We start from the raw sequence: 12,671 nt of genomic DNA on the forward strand, positions 1-12,671 counted from the left end.
AACTGTTCATTAATGCTTTTCTCTATGTGCTCATCAACATTATAAAAGAAAGAGTTATATCTACTTTATTATTTGCATCAGAATTCTTTTTTCTAGCGATGGCTAGTCTTGCACTCAACACTAAATTTATATTTGAGGAAGACATTAAATTTATACTTGAGGAAGACACTATGTTTATGCAATAGATTATTACTAAGTTACTGTTAGTTTTCAACTCCAGAAATACGGTGCTGTCCGTTATTCCTGTAGAGATTAATCAAGTTCAGATTTTCCTTTAAGGCATTTAGTACAGCAAATTAAATTGCAAGATAAGTAACTGTTAATCTATTACTGATTGCATAGCAAACTTGTTCGGGTTCATATAGAGAAACGTTAATAAATTATTGCAGAAGAGCCTTTTTCATAATTTTTATTAATACTGAGGCAGTCAAAATGGACCTATAGGGCCTTGGTAGTGTGAGGTTGAAAATTTTTGGTAGTAGTACAATAGCATATTTATTTCAGTTGCTAACAAAGATATTGCTGGTCATGAATAACACTGTAGATTGACAGCAGAAAACCAATTATATGTGGACTAAGAAACTTAAATGATATGAGGTACACTGTCTACTCCTGCAGCCTTGGAGGTCCTTAGGGAGTTAATTTCATCTATTAGATGTTTTCTATTGATAGTGATCGAGTCATGCTTATTCTGGTGCAATGGAGACTATTCACATCCATCAGAGCCACAAGATTGAAGTGGACAGAAAATCTACTAATGTAATCCATCCAGGTTTCAGGGTCAACTGTATTAAGTAATTTTGTTTGGTTTGGTTTGGTTTTTTTTTTTTTTTAGGAGCATTAGCAACTAAGGCCATATTGCTCCATATCAAGTAATAGATTGTTATATGATGTATGTGGAACTTTTTTGTTTTTTAATACCCCCTGTAAAGTTTTTATTGCACTAAATAGTTAATTTGTTTGAAAGATATCAATAAGCTGGGAGCCCACCCTGTCTTCAATCTGGGAAATTTTTTTGAAATTACTCGAATTGAAGAAAATTTATCAAACAATTTGACACAACTGGATAGAAGATAAACTACTAAGGTGGGCTCATATATCTGAAACTTTCCACAAGGTGCTTATAGCAATGAAAAAGCATCTATCGGAGTCAGGGGGCGTGAAAGGGAGCAACTACTAGTTCTTTTTACAAGTTTTGCTGTTGCTAAATGAAATAATGAATGATAGAAATGGTAAAATATTTTTACCATTTCTATCATTCATACAAATTAACCTGTTGAAATAGGTCATAATTTAGCACCTATGGGAAGATAAATCGAGGTAAGAAATTAGTATTACACAAACTGTAGCATTATAACATACCACTAAACATGGCATCAATAGCTCAGTGATGAAAATTCCTTTAATCACCAAGCTATGTGAGATTACAAAAAAAAATTTTTTAATCTAAAAAGCATTCTATAAAATTAATGAATTTCAGAAGAATAATGCAATTGGTAAGTGTTATTTTTCATTAGCTCTTGATGAGAGCAATGATATAAACAATGGTATCAGCTAAATATTTTAGTAAGAGCAAAATTCTGATATTTAAATTAATCTGAAAAATGTTCCTGCACAGTGTAAAACTAAATAAAATGTATGGTGACATTTTAATAAGTGTTACTAAGCTACAGAAAAAGAAGGGTATCAATTATGCATAATTATTGTATCATTTATCAAGAGATGTATTCAAACTTCTTATACTACAATTATTGACATTATGCTATGTCAATTCAAAGAGGAAACCAATAATTCTCTCTCTCTCTCTCTCTCTCTCTCTCTCTCTCTCTCTCTCTCTCTCTCTCTCTCTCTCTCAATCCTTCTCTCCACCCCAACCCAACAGAAAGAAAATTCCAGATTATAAAGAAATATATGCAGTCTATGATGACCAATTTCAGTTTATTTACCAAATCTGTTAGATAAGTGTGACTAAATATTTTTTGAAATTATTAGGATATCACAGAGAAATTCCATTATTGATCCCAACAATTAATTTCTAAGTAATTCAAAAACACATGTATGAATTAGAAGAACAACAGAGTTCTTGTGCAGTCTGCTTCCTTAAGAGAGCTGTTAATCCAAATGGCCTGAATTTGATATGGAAAATAAAAATCAACATTTGAGCTAACTGGATATGTGGATGGTTTTCAAAGACAGCCGCAACTATTCAAATTTACTTTGTTGATAAGCTATTTGTTTCGCTTTGGGTAATTTCTTCTCACTGGCAAACCTATTCAAAGTATGGAGATGTGATTTCATTCAATTGCCATTAAAAACTGAAAGAAAAATAACAAAAATTTAAAGAAAGATTTTATTAGTTTACTGATATAAAAAAAAATTGTTTAACTATTCCATGAGAGAGTGCCTGAAGAGCATGATTCTATATATCAAATTAATATCTGTGACCTTAAACATGATCTCCCTATTCAACACAAGCCCTGCTTGTAAACTAAATTAAAAGTTGTAAAACATTAACATACTTGAACATGCCATATTCTGCACTACTTTATTATTATGATTTTATTAAATTCCATTTATTTAAAACCACACTTTTAAGAACTATACTTACTGTCCTTATTTCAACTAATCTATCAACAGCTGGGTCACTTTCTAATTGTTGGCCTGACATTTTTCTCAAAATCAGATATGTGAGATTGATAAGGTAGCTTAGCATCATTTGGTTTTTCACTTCTAAAAAGCTAATTCCCTATTAAAATAAAACAAATTATTATATAAATACAAGGAACAAAATGGAACTGGACATAACTAAAAAAATAACCTCTAAGAAATAGACCCGAAATACAGTAAGATATCATTACATTAAAAACACCCCCAACTGCACCTTCATGTGCAACACTGCCACATGTAGCAAACTGTCTTTATATAAGGCAGAGCCTGTCAGTATAGCATTCAGTAGTTCTATGCAAAGAAGGGGAAAGAGACATGTCACAGTGGAACAACTGACCATGAAACACAACATGGGGATGGCACAACCTATTTCAACATGGACAATGCACTGGATACTAGCACGCTGATGGCCCATCACAAGGAAATGTGCCTACAGTGGGTATGGGCTCCTGAGGCTCTCAAACCTTGCTACACGAAGAGGGCTGTACAGGCCAGCAAGGGCACCATAATGGCCTGGGATATGTTTGCATCAGCGACCATAAGCTCCCTGGTAGCTATCAATCAGCACCTCACTGAAGATGTACAGGTCCATTTCTCACTGTGTGCAGCTATTTGTGGTGATCATGTACCCAGATCATCAAGGCATCTTTCAAGGAGACAATCCTCCATGTCATATGGGCTACAACTGTGTTAAGACTGGTTTGAAAAGTATTCTGGGGAGTTTTCCATCCTCCCATGGCTGTTAGACATCCAATCTCAGCCAAACTGAACATGTGAACATCATGGAATGGGCCATTCGGTATTTAAATACAGTACCATCAACCAACTAGCAAATGTGGGATGCAGTGCAGGTAGCATGGGTTACCAAACTTGAGGACACCATACAACACCTCATAGAGTCTACACCACAAAATATATCCAGACAGACCATGCTAAATGCTAAAAGGTGGTGCAAACAAGGCACTTGGTAGATGTTCCTAATGCAACAGTATACACTGGTATTCAAAGAAAGTGCATTACCCTTAAAATTGTAATTGTCATCTGAATAACGTAAGAATATGGCAATATTTCTTACAGATTGCATCACATAAGATTGATGTGTGTAGGTGATGATGTAATATTGCATCAGCTGTTACTTTCAGCTATATAAGCACACTCTGAAAGAGTTGCAGTCATTCCTTGCTTGTCTCAGAATGGCGAGTTACGTGCAGTTGGTGCCACGAAGAAAGAGCACTATTGTTGCTTTATGTGAGGAAGGATGTTCTTCCCATCATATTGCTTATACAGTGTCTTGTAATCAGTCTACAGTGAGTAGATTTCTTTCCAAACTCAAGAATACTGGTTCTGCTGATAGGAAAAAAGGAACTGGATGCAAACGAGTCTCTACACCAAAACAGGACCGTGTTTTGAAGTGCTTATGCCTTAAAAACCGTAAAGCTTCTTCATCTGAACTGAAAAGAGAATGGGAAGAACATACACGAGTGATAGCAAGTGCAGTAACAGTCATAAGACACCTCTTCAGAAATGGACTTGTAGCCTGTAGTCCTCAGAAGCCCCTCCTCACACAAAAAAAAGAAAAAGGTCCGATTAATTTGGTGTAAGGAGCATGTCAAATGGACCCCCGAACAGTGGAAGTCAGTTATTTTCTCGGATGAGAAGGAATTCAACCTGCATGGCTCTGATGGGAGACAAACGATTCGCCATAGATGTGATGAAGAATACCAACCACACTGTATGATGTCTACAGTGAAATTCCCTACCAGCCAAATGATATGGCAGTGCATTTCGTATCACAGAATAGGTCACCTGCAGTTTATAAAAGGTTCCGTAAATGCCAATGGATACCTGGCTATATTGGAAGGCAAATTGCTGCCAACCATTAGAGACCATTTCAACCTGCCAAGTAACTGCATCTTTCAGGATGACTCTGCTCCTTGTCATTGGGCGAAAAGTGTAAGTAGGCACTTCTGTAATTACTTTAACTTCATTTCTGCATTAGAGGTTCGAGAGTAATGTGTTTACATTTTTACTGGTGAAAAAATGGTTGGAAGAATAGTCCATTACAACTGTTAGCTGGCCAGGAAACAGCCGAGACCTGAATCCTATAGAGAACTGTTGGCATTGTGTGGAATCTGCAATTGCCAGAAAGAAACCAAAGACCCTTCGTGAACTTCAGGAAGCCACAAATTGTGTTTGGAACCATGAACTATCGGTTGATTATCTTCAGAAATTGACCCTGTCAATGCTGTCATCAGAGCCAGAGGTGGTTCAACTAAATATTAGTTTGCATCTGGTGAACTTTTCATTTTGTTTTCCATATAAAATGATAAACTGAAGCAAATTGAGGGCTTCTGATAACATTTCAGCCATAATTGTCGTGTTTACCAAAACTGTTGTATAAAGGTTGCAAATGCTCATTTTGGAATATTTTGAGAGCACCTATCAAATATTACTTAGCTTTGCCTTAACTATTAATAAATATCTTTTCTTTATATTTATAATGCTAGTCATTAATGTAACACACCATCACAAAAAAGGGTTAGAAATGTGAAATTCCTAGGTGATGCACTTTCTTTGAACACCAGTGTACATTCACTAGTAATATCATTACACTCTATGAATACAAATAACACTGAATTGTGTGATGTCAAGTGAATTAATTTAAACATTATATTAATTTAAACAAAGTAAATGAAACATGTAATACTTTAACATAAACCTTATAATTGTAGATTTTTCTGGGACACAAGACCCAGAAAAAAAAAAAAAAAACCTTTTATGATACTTTCATTTGCATCATTTGGCTAATAATAATATGTTGTACAGCAATTAAGCAGTTTAATTTAAAAATTACTAGCATAACTATGGTCTAGATAAAAAATTATTTTAAGCTGTTAGTTACAGTTACTACAAATACTACTATAGCAGAAGTAGCAAAAATCCAAAAATAAGCTTTTGGCTATTAACTTAAACAGGGTTTTACTATTTTAGGAGATTAGTCTTCATAATACTTTAATGGGCAAGTTTATACAATTGCTATCGTGGTGCTATTTATACTGTCTGTCTCTTGCTCCCCACACACACATATATATATTATATATAAAGTGAGGAAAAAAGTGAGGAAGTTAGAGAGTGATAGAAGATAACAAAAAAAAATTTATGAGATAAATAATTACAAAAATGATAAAATAATTAAACAATTTACAAAATAAAGACATTGCCACACAACTTATAAAACCAGCCTCTCATCAGGTGTCAACGACCAGGATTTTTGCAAGCAAAATAGCAACATATGTCTTCATTTCTGATGTTAGCAACACGTACAACATACCCAATATCCTTCCTGATGAGGTAGAACATGCATTGAAGAAAACGAAGAATCAGAAAGTCCTGGGTGAAGATGAAGTTACTATAGAGTTGTTAAAATTGGGAGAAAGAGACATGACACAGACACTGGCAAAACTCTTCACAAAATACATTAGGAAAGGGGTGATGCCTAAGGAGTGGAATAATGCAATCATAATTTTGCTGCATATGAAAGGAGATAAATCAGAAATTGGAAATTATAGACCAATTAGCTTGTTGTCCCACATCTACAAGTTGTTCACAAGAGTCATTACTAACAGATTAAAAAGAATATTTGACGAGAATCAACTGAAAGAGCAAGCTGACTTTAGGACAGGATTCTCAACTATGGATCACCTTCATATAATACTACAGCTAATGGAGAAAAGGAAATGAATATAAAACACCATTATGCCTGGCATTTGTGGATTATGAAAAGGCATTTGACTTCATACAGCAATGTTTTGAGCACTGGAAAGACAATGCACAGACACCCTACACATTATGATTTTGAAGAAAATATATGCGAATGCTACCTCCTTTATTAGACTAGACAAAGACAGTAGCAAATTTAAAATTGAGAAAGGAGTTCAAACATAATATCTCCGAAGATGTTTACTGCTGCCCTTGAAGAAGTTTTCAGAAGATTGGACTGGTCGCAGAAAGGAGTCAATGTGAAAGGAGAGTAACTAAACCATTTATGATTTGCAGATGACATTGTGATCATAAGCCACAATCCCAAAAGATTAGATGAAAGTCTTAATCAGCTATGCAGAGTTAGTAAGGCTTTTGGGCTAAAGATGAATATGGCTAAAACAAAAGTAAGGATGAACAAGAATGCCACAGAAAAGGATATGATGATTGAAGGAGCAGTAATTGAAAGGTGGATTCATATACTTATCTGGGACAAGTCATTAGCTGTAATAATGATAAATGGCTGGAAGTCAAGAGAAGAATAAATTTCAGATGGATAGCATACAGGAAATATAGTCACATACTTAGGAGCAATATCCCAATTTGTCTGAAACGCAAAACAATGAACCAAAATATACTCCCCACCATGACTTATGGATATATACATACAATGATAACCCAGTTTAATATAATATAATAAAATATATAATAAGTAGCAGTAGCTTTCAAGACTAACGAGTCTCTTTTTCAACTGATTTAAAAACAACGGATAAGTGCAATGAGCTGAGAGTGAGGCACGTTATTCATTTTCTATTGTTGTTGCACGGATGTGCGCTGTTTTACTCTAGTGTTTATCCAGCATTAAAATGGTTGTCTCTAGGATGGGGTGTAGACGTATGCCTTTGTGGCGGTTTATCACCTTTGGATTGTTTAATATGTTAAGTGACTCTAGTCATAGGCGGTGGCGAAAGTGTCGTGAGTGGTCTACTATTTCAAAGTCCCGTTTGGGATCGAGATCGTGGTTGTTGGCCCAAAAATGTTCCGCGACTGCGGACTGGTCAGTTTTGGCAAGCCGGATTGCTCTGTCATGTTCCGTAAGGCGATCTTGGAGATGTCTTGATGTTTCTCCTATGTAGCAGCTGTCACAGTCTCTACAGGTGATGTGATATACTACATTGCTGCGTAAGAGAGGTGTGACAGTGGTCTTCACGCTGGAGACAAGTGAACATAGGTTTCTGCAGGGTAACTGCATGCATTTGATGTTGTAATTTCTAAGAATTTTGGAGATCTGTCCTGACACGCCTGGATAATAGGGAATGTAGGCGGATGGTATACCATCTTGGTTCGGTGGTCTTGGGCGGGATGTGAGTTCTTGTGCCTGTAATAGGCACCTGTTTAGCATATGGGATGGATAACCACATTTGGTTAGGTCCGCCTTCGCACGGGAAATCTCGTTGCGCCTAATTGCATCAGTGCTGGAATGGCTCCGAGCCCTGGAGAATAGGGTGCGGGCAGTGCTGTTGAGGTGACTGGGTGCGTGGCCGGATTTGTAGTTAGTAAATTGTCCACACCACATAGGTTTGCGGTATACCGAAGTCTCTAGACATGGGCCTACGTGATGCACTAAGACATCCAGGAATGGGAGCGTGTCGTTGACCTCTAACTCTATGGTAAACTGGATGAAATTAGACAGGGAGTTGAGGTATTCCAGTAAAAATATTGTCAACATATCTGCACCATGTTGTAATAGGTACAGGTAGGTTCAGGTGTATCTGCTCCTCCAGATCTGCCATGGCGATGTTGGTTACTACGGAACTAACAGGGGCACCCATAGCAGTGCCATGTACCTGCTGGTAGACTGAATCCTCAAAGGTGAAGATGCTGTTTGATAAGCATAGGTTGAGGGCGGTGCAGATGTCATCAGTGGATAGTGATGTTCTGAGGCGCACTATAGCCTCAGCAGCTTATGCACCATTAAACCTCCATAACAACACACACACACACACAGTGATGTTCTGGATTGGAGGCATAAGTCGTTCTCGAGGAACCTTCTGGCATGGTGCATGGCCTGTTGGACGGGAATTGAAGTGAATAAAGAAACCACATCAAATGATGTCATGATGGTGCTGTAGGGATTGAAAGGTCCTTAATGAGGTGGATGAATTCACTGCTATTTTTGACGGTGTGTGTGGTATTTCGTACAGGAGGTGAGAGGAGGTGTGCGATATGCTTGGATAGTTCATACGTTGGAGCACTGCAGCACCACACTATTGGTCTGAGGGGAATACCCGGTTTGTGGATCTTTGGCAATCCATAGAATTGCGGTATTGCCAAAGATCCACAAACCGGATATTCCCCTCAGACCAATAGTGTCGTGCTGCAGTGCCCCAACATATGAACCATCCAAGCATATCGTGCACCTCCTCTCACCTCTTGTAGCAAATACCACACACACCGTCAAAAATAGCAGTGAATTCATCCACCTCGGACTTTCAATCCCTGACAGCACCGTCATGGCATTATTTGATATGGTTTCTTTATTCACTTCAATTCCCGTCCAACAGGCCATGAACTGCGCCAGAAGGCTCCTCGAGAACGACTTATGCCTCCAATCCAGAACGTCACTATCCACTGATGACATCTGCACTGCCCTCAACCTATGCTTATCAAGCAGCATCTTCACCTTTGAGGATTCAGTCTACCAGCAGGTACATGGCACTGCTATGGGTGCCCCTGTTAGTTCCGTAGTAGCCAACATCGCCATGGAAGATCTGGAGGAGCAGATACACCTGAACCCACCTGTACCTATTACAACATTGTGCAGATATGTTGACGATATTTTTACTGTAATACCACGTGGTTCTGAAACAGCACTACTGGAATACCTCAACTCCCTGTCTAATTTCATCCAGTTTACCATAGAGTTAGAGGTCAACGATGCACTCCCGTTCCTGGATGTCTTGGTGCATCGCGTAGGCCCATGTCTAGAGACTTCGGTATACCGCAAACCTATGTGGTGCGGACAATTTACTAACTACAATTCCGGCCACGCACCCAGTCACCTCAACAGCACTGCCCGCACCCTATTCTCCAGGGCTCGGAGCCATTCCAGCACTGATGCAATTAGGCGTAACGAGATTTCCCGTGTGAAGGCAGACCTAACCAAATGTGGTTATCCATCCCACGTGCTAAACAGGTGCCTATTACAGGCACAAGAACTCACATCCCACCCAAGACCACCGAACCAAGACGGTATACCGTCCGCCTACATTCCCTATTATCCAGGCGTGTCAGGACAGATCTCCAAAATTCTTAGAAATTACAACATCAAATGCATGCAGTTACCCTGCAGAAACCTACGTTCACTTGTCTCCAGCATGAAGACCCCTGTCACACCTCTCTTATGCAGCAATGTAGTATATCGCATAACCTGTAGAGACTGTGACAGCTGCTACATTGGAGAAACATAAAGACATCTCCAAGATCACCTTACGGAACATGACAGAGCAATCTGGCTTGCCGAAACTGACCAGTCTGCAGTTGCGGAACATTTTTGGGTCACCAACCACGATCTCGATCCCAAACGTGACTTTGAAATAGTAGACCACTCACGACACTTTCGCCACCGCCTATGGCTAGAGTCACTTAACATATTAAACAATCCAAAGGCGATAAACCGCCACAAAGGCATACGTCTACACCCCATCCTAGAGACAACTATTTTAATGCTGGATAAACACTGGAAGTAAACAGCGCACGTCCGTGCAACAACAATAGAAAATGAATAACGTGCCTCACTCTCAGCTCATTGCACTTATCCGCTGTATTTAAATCAGTTGAAAAAGAGACTTGTTAGTCTTGAAAGCTACTGCTACTTATTATATATTTTATTATATTATATTAAACTAGGTTATCATTGTATGTATATATTTTTCTTAACCATGGTCCCCAGTACACCAGGCCCATTCGTTACAATGACATATGGATGTGAAACTTGGGCACTCACCAAAAGAATGGAAGAGAAGCTGAAAACTACACAGCGAAGAATTGAACAAATTATATTAGGAATCGATCTGTTGGATAAGAAGAGAAACACCTGGATTAAGTAGCAAACACAAATAAAGGACATTCTTATCAAAACTAAAGAACTGAAATGGTCTTGGGCAGGACATATATCTCAAAGACATGATGGCAGATGGACTAAGAAAATAACAGAATGGTTCCCAAGAGGAGCTAAAAGAAAACCTGGAAAACAACAGAAATGAACAGATTAAATTCATGAGTTCATGGGTAGTAAATGGATGGCCATTGCACAAAACAGAAGGAACTGGAAAGTTGCTGGAGAGGCCTTCATCCTGCAGGGGATTGAAAAAGGCTGATGATGATGAACTATACAAATCACAATTTGCCAATCATCGAATACTCTTCCCATAATTGCAGAGGTATTTCCAAAGCCACTTTAAATACCTTACTTTATCCAATCGAAATGGGTAAAATTACTGTATTTTCTGAACAAGATGCACTTTTGTTTTCTTATAAAATGTTGCCCAAAATTCTCCTGCATATTATGGTCCAAAGGGATACTAGCTGCACACTGTCATTTTTATCTCTAGTAGTAGCTACTACAGAAAGTATAGTCAAAACATCAGGATGGTCATCTGAAAAAGCCAGTTTTAGCGTGAAAATTTTCAGATCACACCTAATGGATGCAACAAAAAGGGTGGCTGCTGAAATAAACTGAGTTAGCTATAATTCCAGGTCTTAGCCAGTTACACTCTTTGAAGAATGTAAATGTTCAGACCACAATATTAAAAACAGATGGGTGTGATAGCAGTGATGAGATTTTGGCATTCTACAACGAATGAAAGTTTTGTTCTATACTGACATTTTGTTTAATACACACTTGTAATTATGTTTCAATATTCAATAAATTTTTTTCCCAAAATTTGTCTTTTAAAATATAACTACTTCTTAGGGTCCACTGTGTCCTATTACATGGAAAATAAAGTTAATTAATGATTCCTTTCTTACAAACTTACTTCACTATAACAAACTCATTCAGGTTCTGTTAAATGCATTGCCACGGGCAATATTCTGGCATTTGGAATTCCATCTTTCTTCACGCACACTAAAAAACATCCACTTCTGATTGAACTCTAAACTTGCTGAATTAATATTTCTTCATTTATTCTCTCTACTTCCATTCTATGGAAATTCCCACTGATAGTGGTAGAGTAAAATACATGTTCTAATAAATTTTTTGTTTAGGTTCACCCATAAAAAGAAAATGCAAATAAATTAAAACTTGAAACCAAAACACAAATCTCCACTGACTCGTATTTCAGTAAGAAATAAAAATAATAGTGATTATTACACTAAAATATGTTAGAGAAATAAGTTAACTAATCCTTCAAAAAAAAAAAAAAAAAAATGGTAGAAAAGTATACTGTCATCATAAAGCATTGATAAAAAAATTAAAAGCTACAAGACCAAATTTCAAAACCTTCTTTAACAAAATTATAAAATAGAAAATGGAACCGTGAAAGAAAATATGCGAGGGGCGATCGTTTAATTTGTGGACTGGTGCAAGATCTTATCTTAATTGTCATCATCTGAACCTTCTGTGGATTTCTCCTCAAAATACCTTCCCTTGAACTTTACACACCTTCCCCACCTATGGTCCTTGAGGTTGTCACAGACATTCTCTCAGATATGCCAGACAAGCTGTTCTTGCTACCTGGGAGTCTAAAACGCTGATGAAACTGATATTCGGGTGACACTTAAGTCAAGTGGACCCAATTTCGGCGAAGTCCGGACGGTCTATGACAGCCAAATCCTCTGCTTGCACCTTCACGATGGTGGGACTGTTAGTAATCCTGGGTATAACCTCCATGCACAAGTACATGGTGGGTGACCACCCAGGTGTGAACCAACGTAAGCAGGGGTCGAGGTGTGGCGCCCACACCACATGGAGGAACGCCGCCCCTCTATGTTACCAGGCAGTACTAGGTGGTAGATGACTCTCATCAACCGGTGAAATACCACCACTTTGCTTATTGGAGGCTTGAAGTGGTGGAACCCATGTTTAGTCTCAAGAGCTAAGTTCCGGCCAACCCTTCCCTATCTCTTCCATCATGCAGTATGATTGATGATTTTTGAGGTTATGATGAATGTCGTGGCGAGATCCAATATTCATTACATTTCGAGGGTACAGCTCTAAAACGGTGTTCGCAGGCCGGCCGCTA

At 38.1% G+C, this 12,671-nt stretch overlaps 1 protein-coding gene across 1 annotated transcript in view; it reads right to left on the reverse strand.

Moving 5' to 3' along the window:
• LOC150089964 (neuroguidin) overlaps positions 1–12,671 on the reverse strand; it is an 81,384-nt gene that overhangs the window by 46,707 nt on the left and 22,006 nt on the right. The window contains exon 3 of the mRNA XM_090368927.1: positions 2,609–2,746. Within this exon, the coding sequence (XP_090225053.1) occupies positions 2,609–2,746 (138 nt within the window). The remainder of the gene's footprint in view (positions 1–2,608; positions 2,747–12,671) is intronic.

Source organism: Mastigoproctus giganteus, chromosome 2, assembly GCF_048544385.1.
Source record: "Mastigoproctus giganteus isolate SK-2022 chromosome 2, ASM4854438v1, whole genome shotgun sequence".
NCBI classification, from domain to species: domain Eukaryota; kingdom Metazoa; phylum Arthropoda; class Arachnida; order Uropygi; family Thelyphonidae; genus Mastigoproctus; species Mastigoproctus giganteus.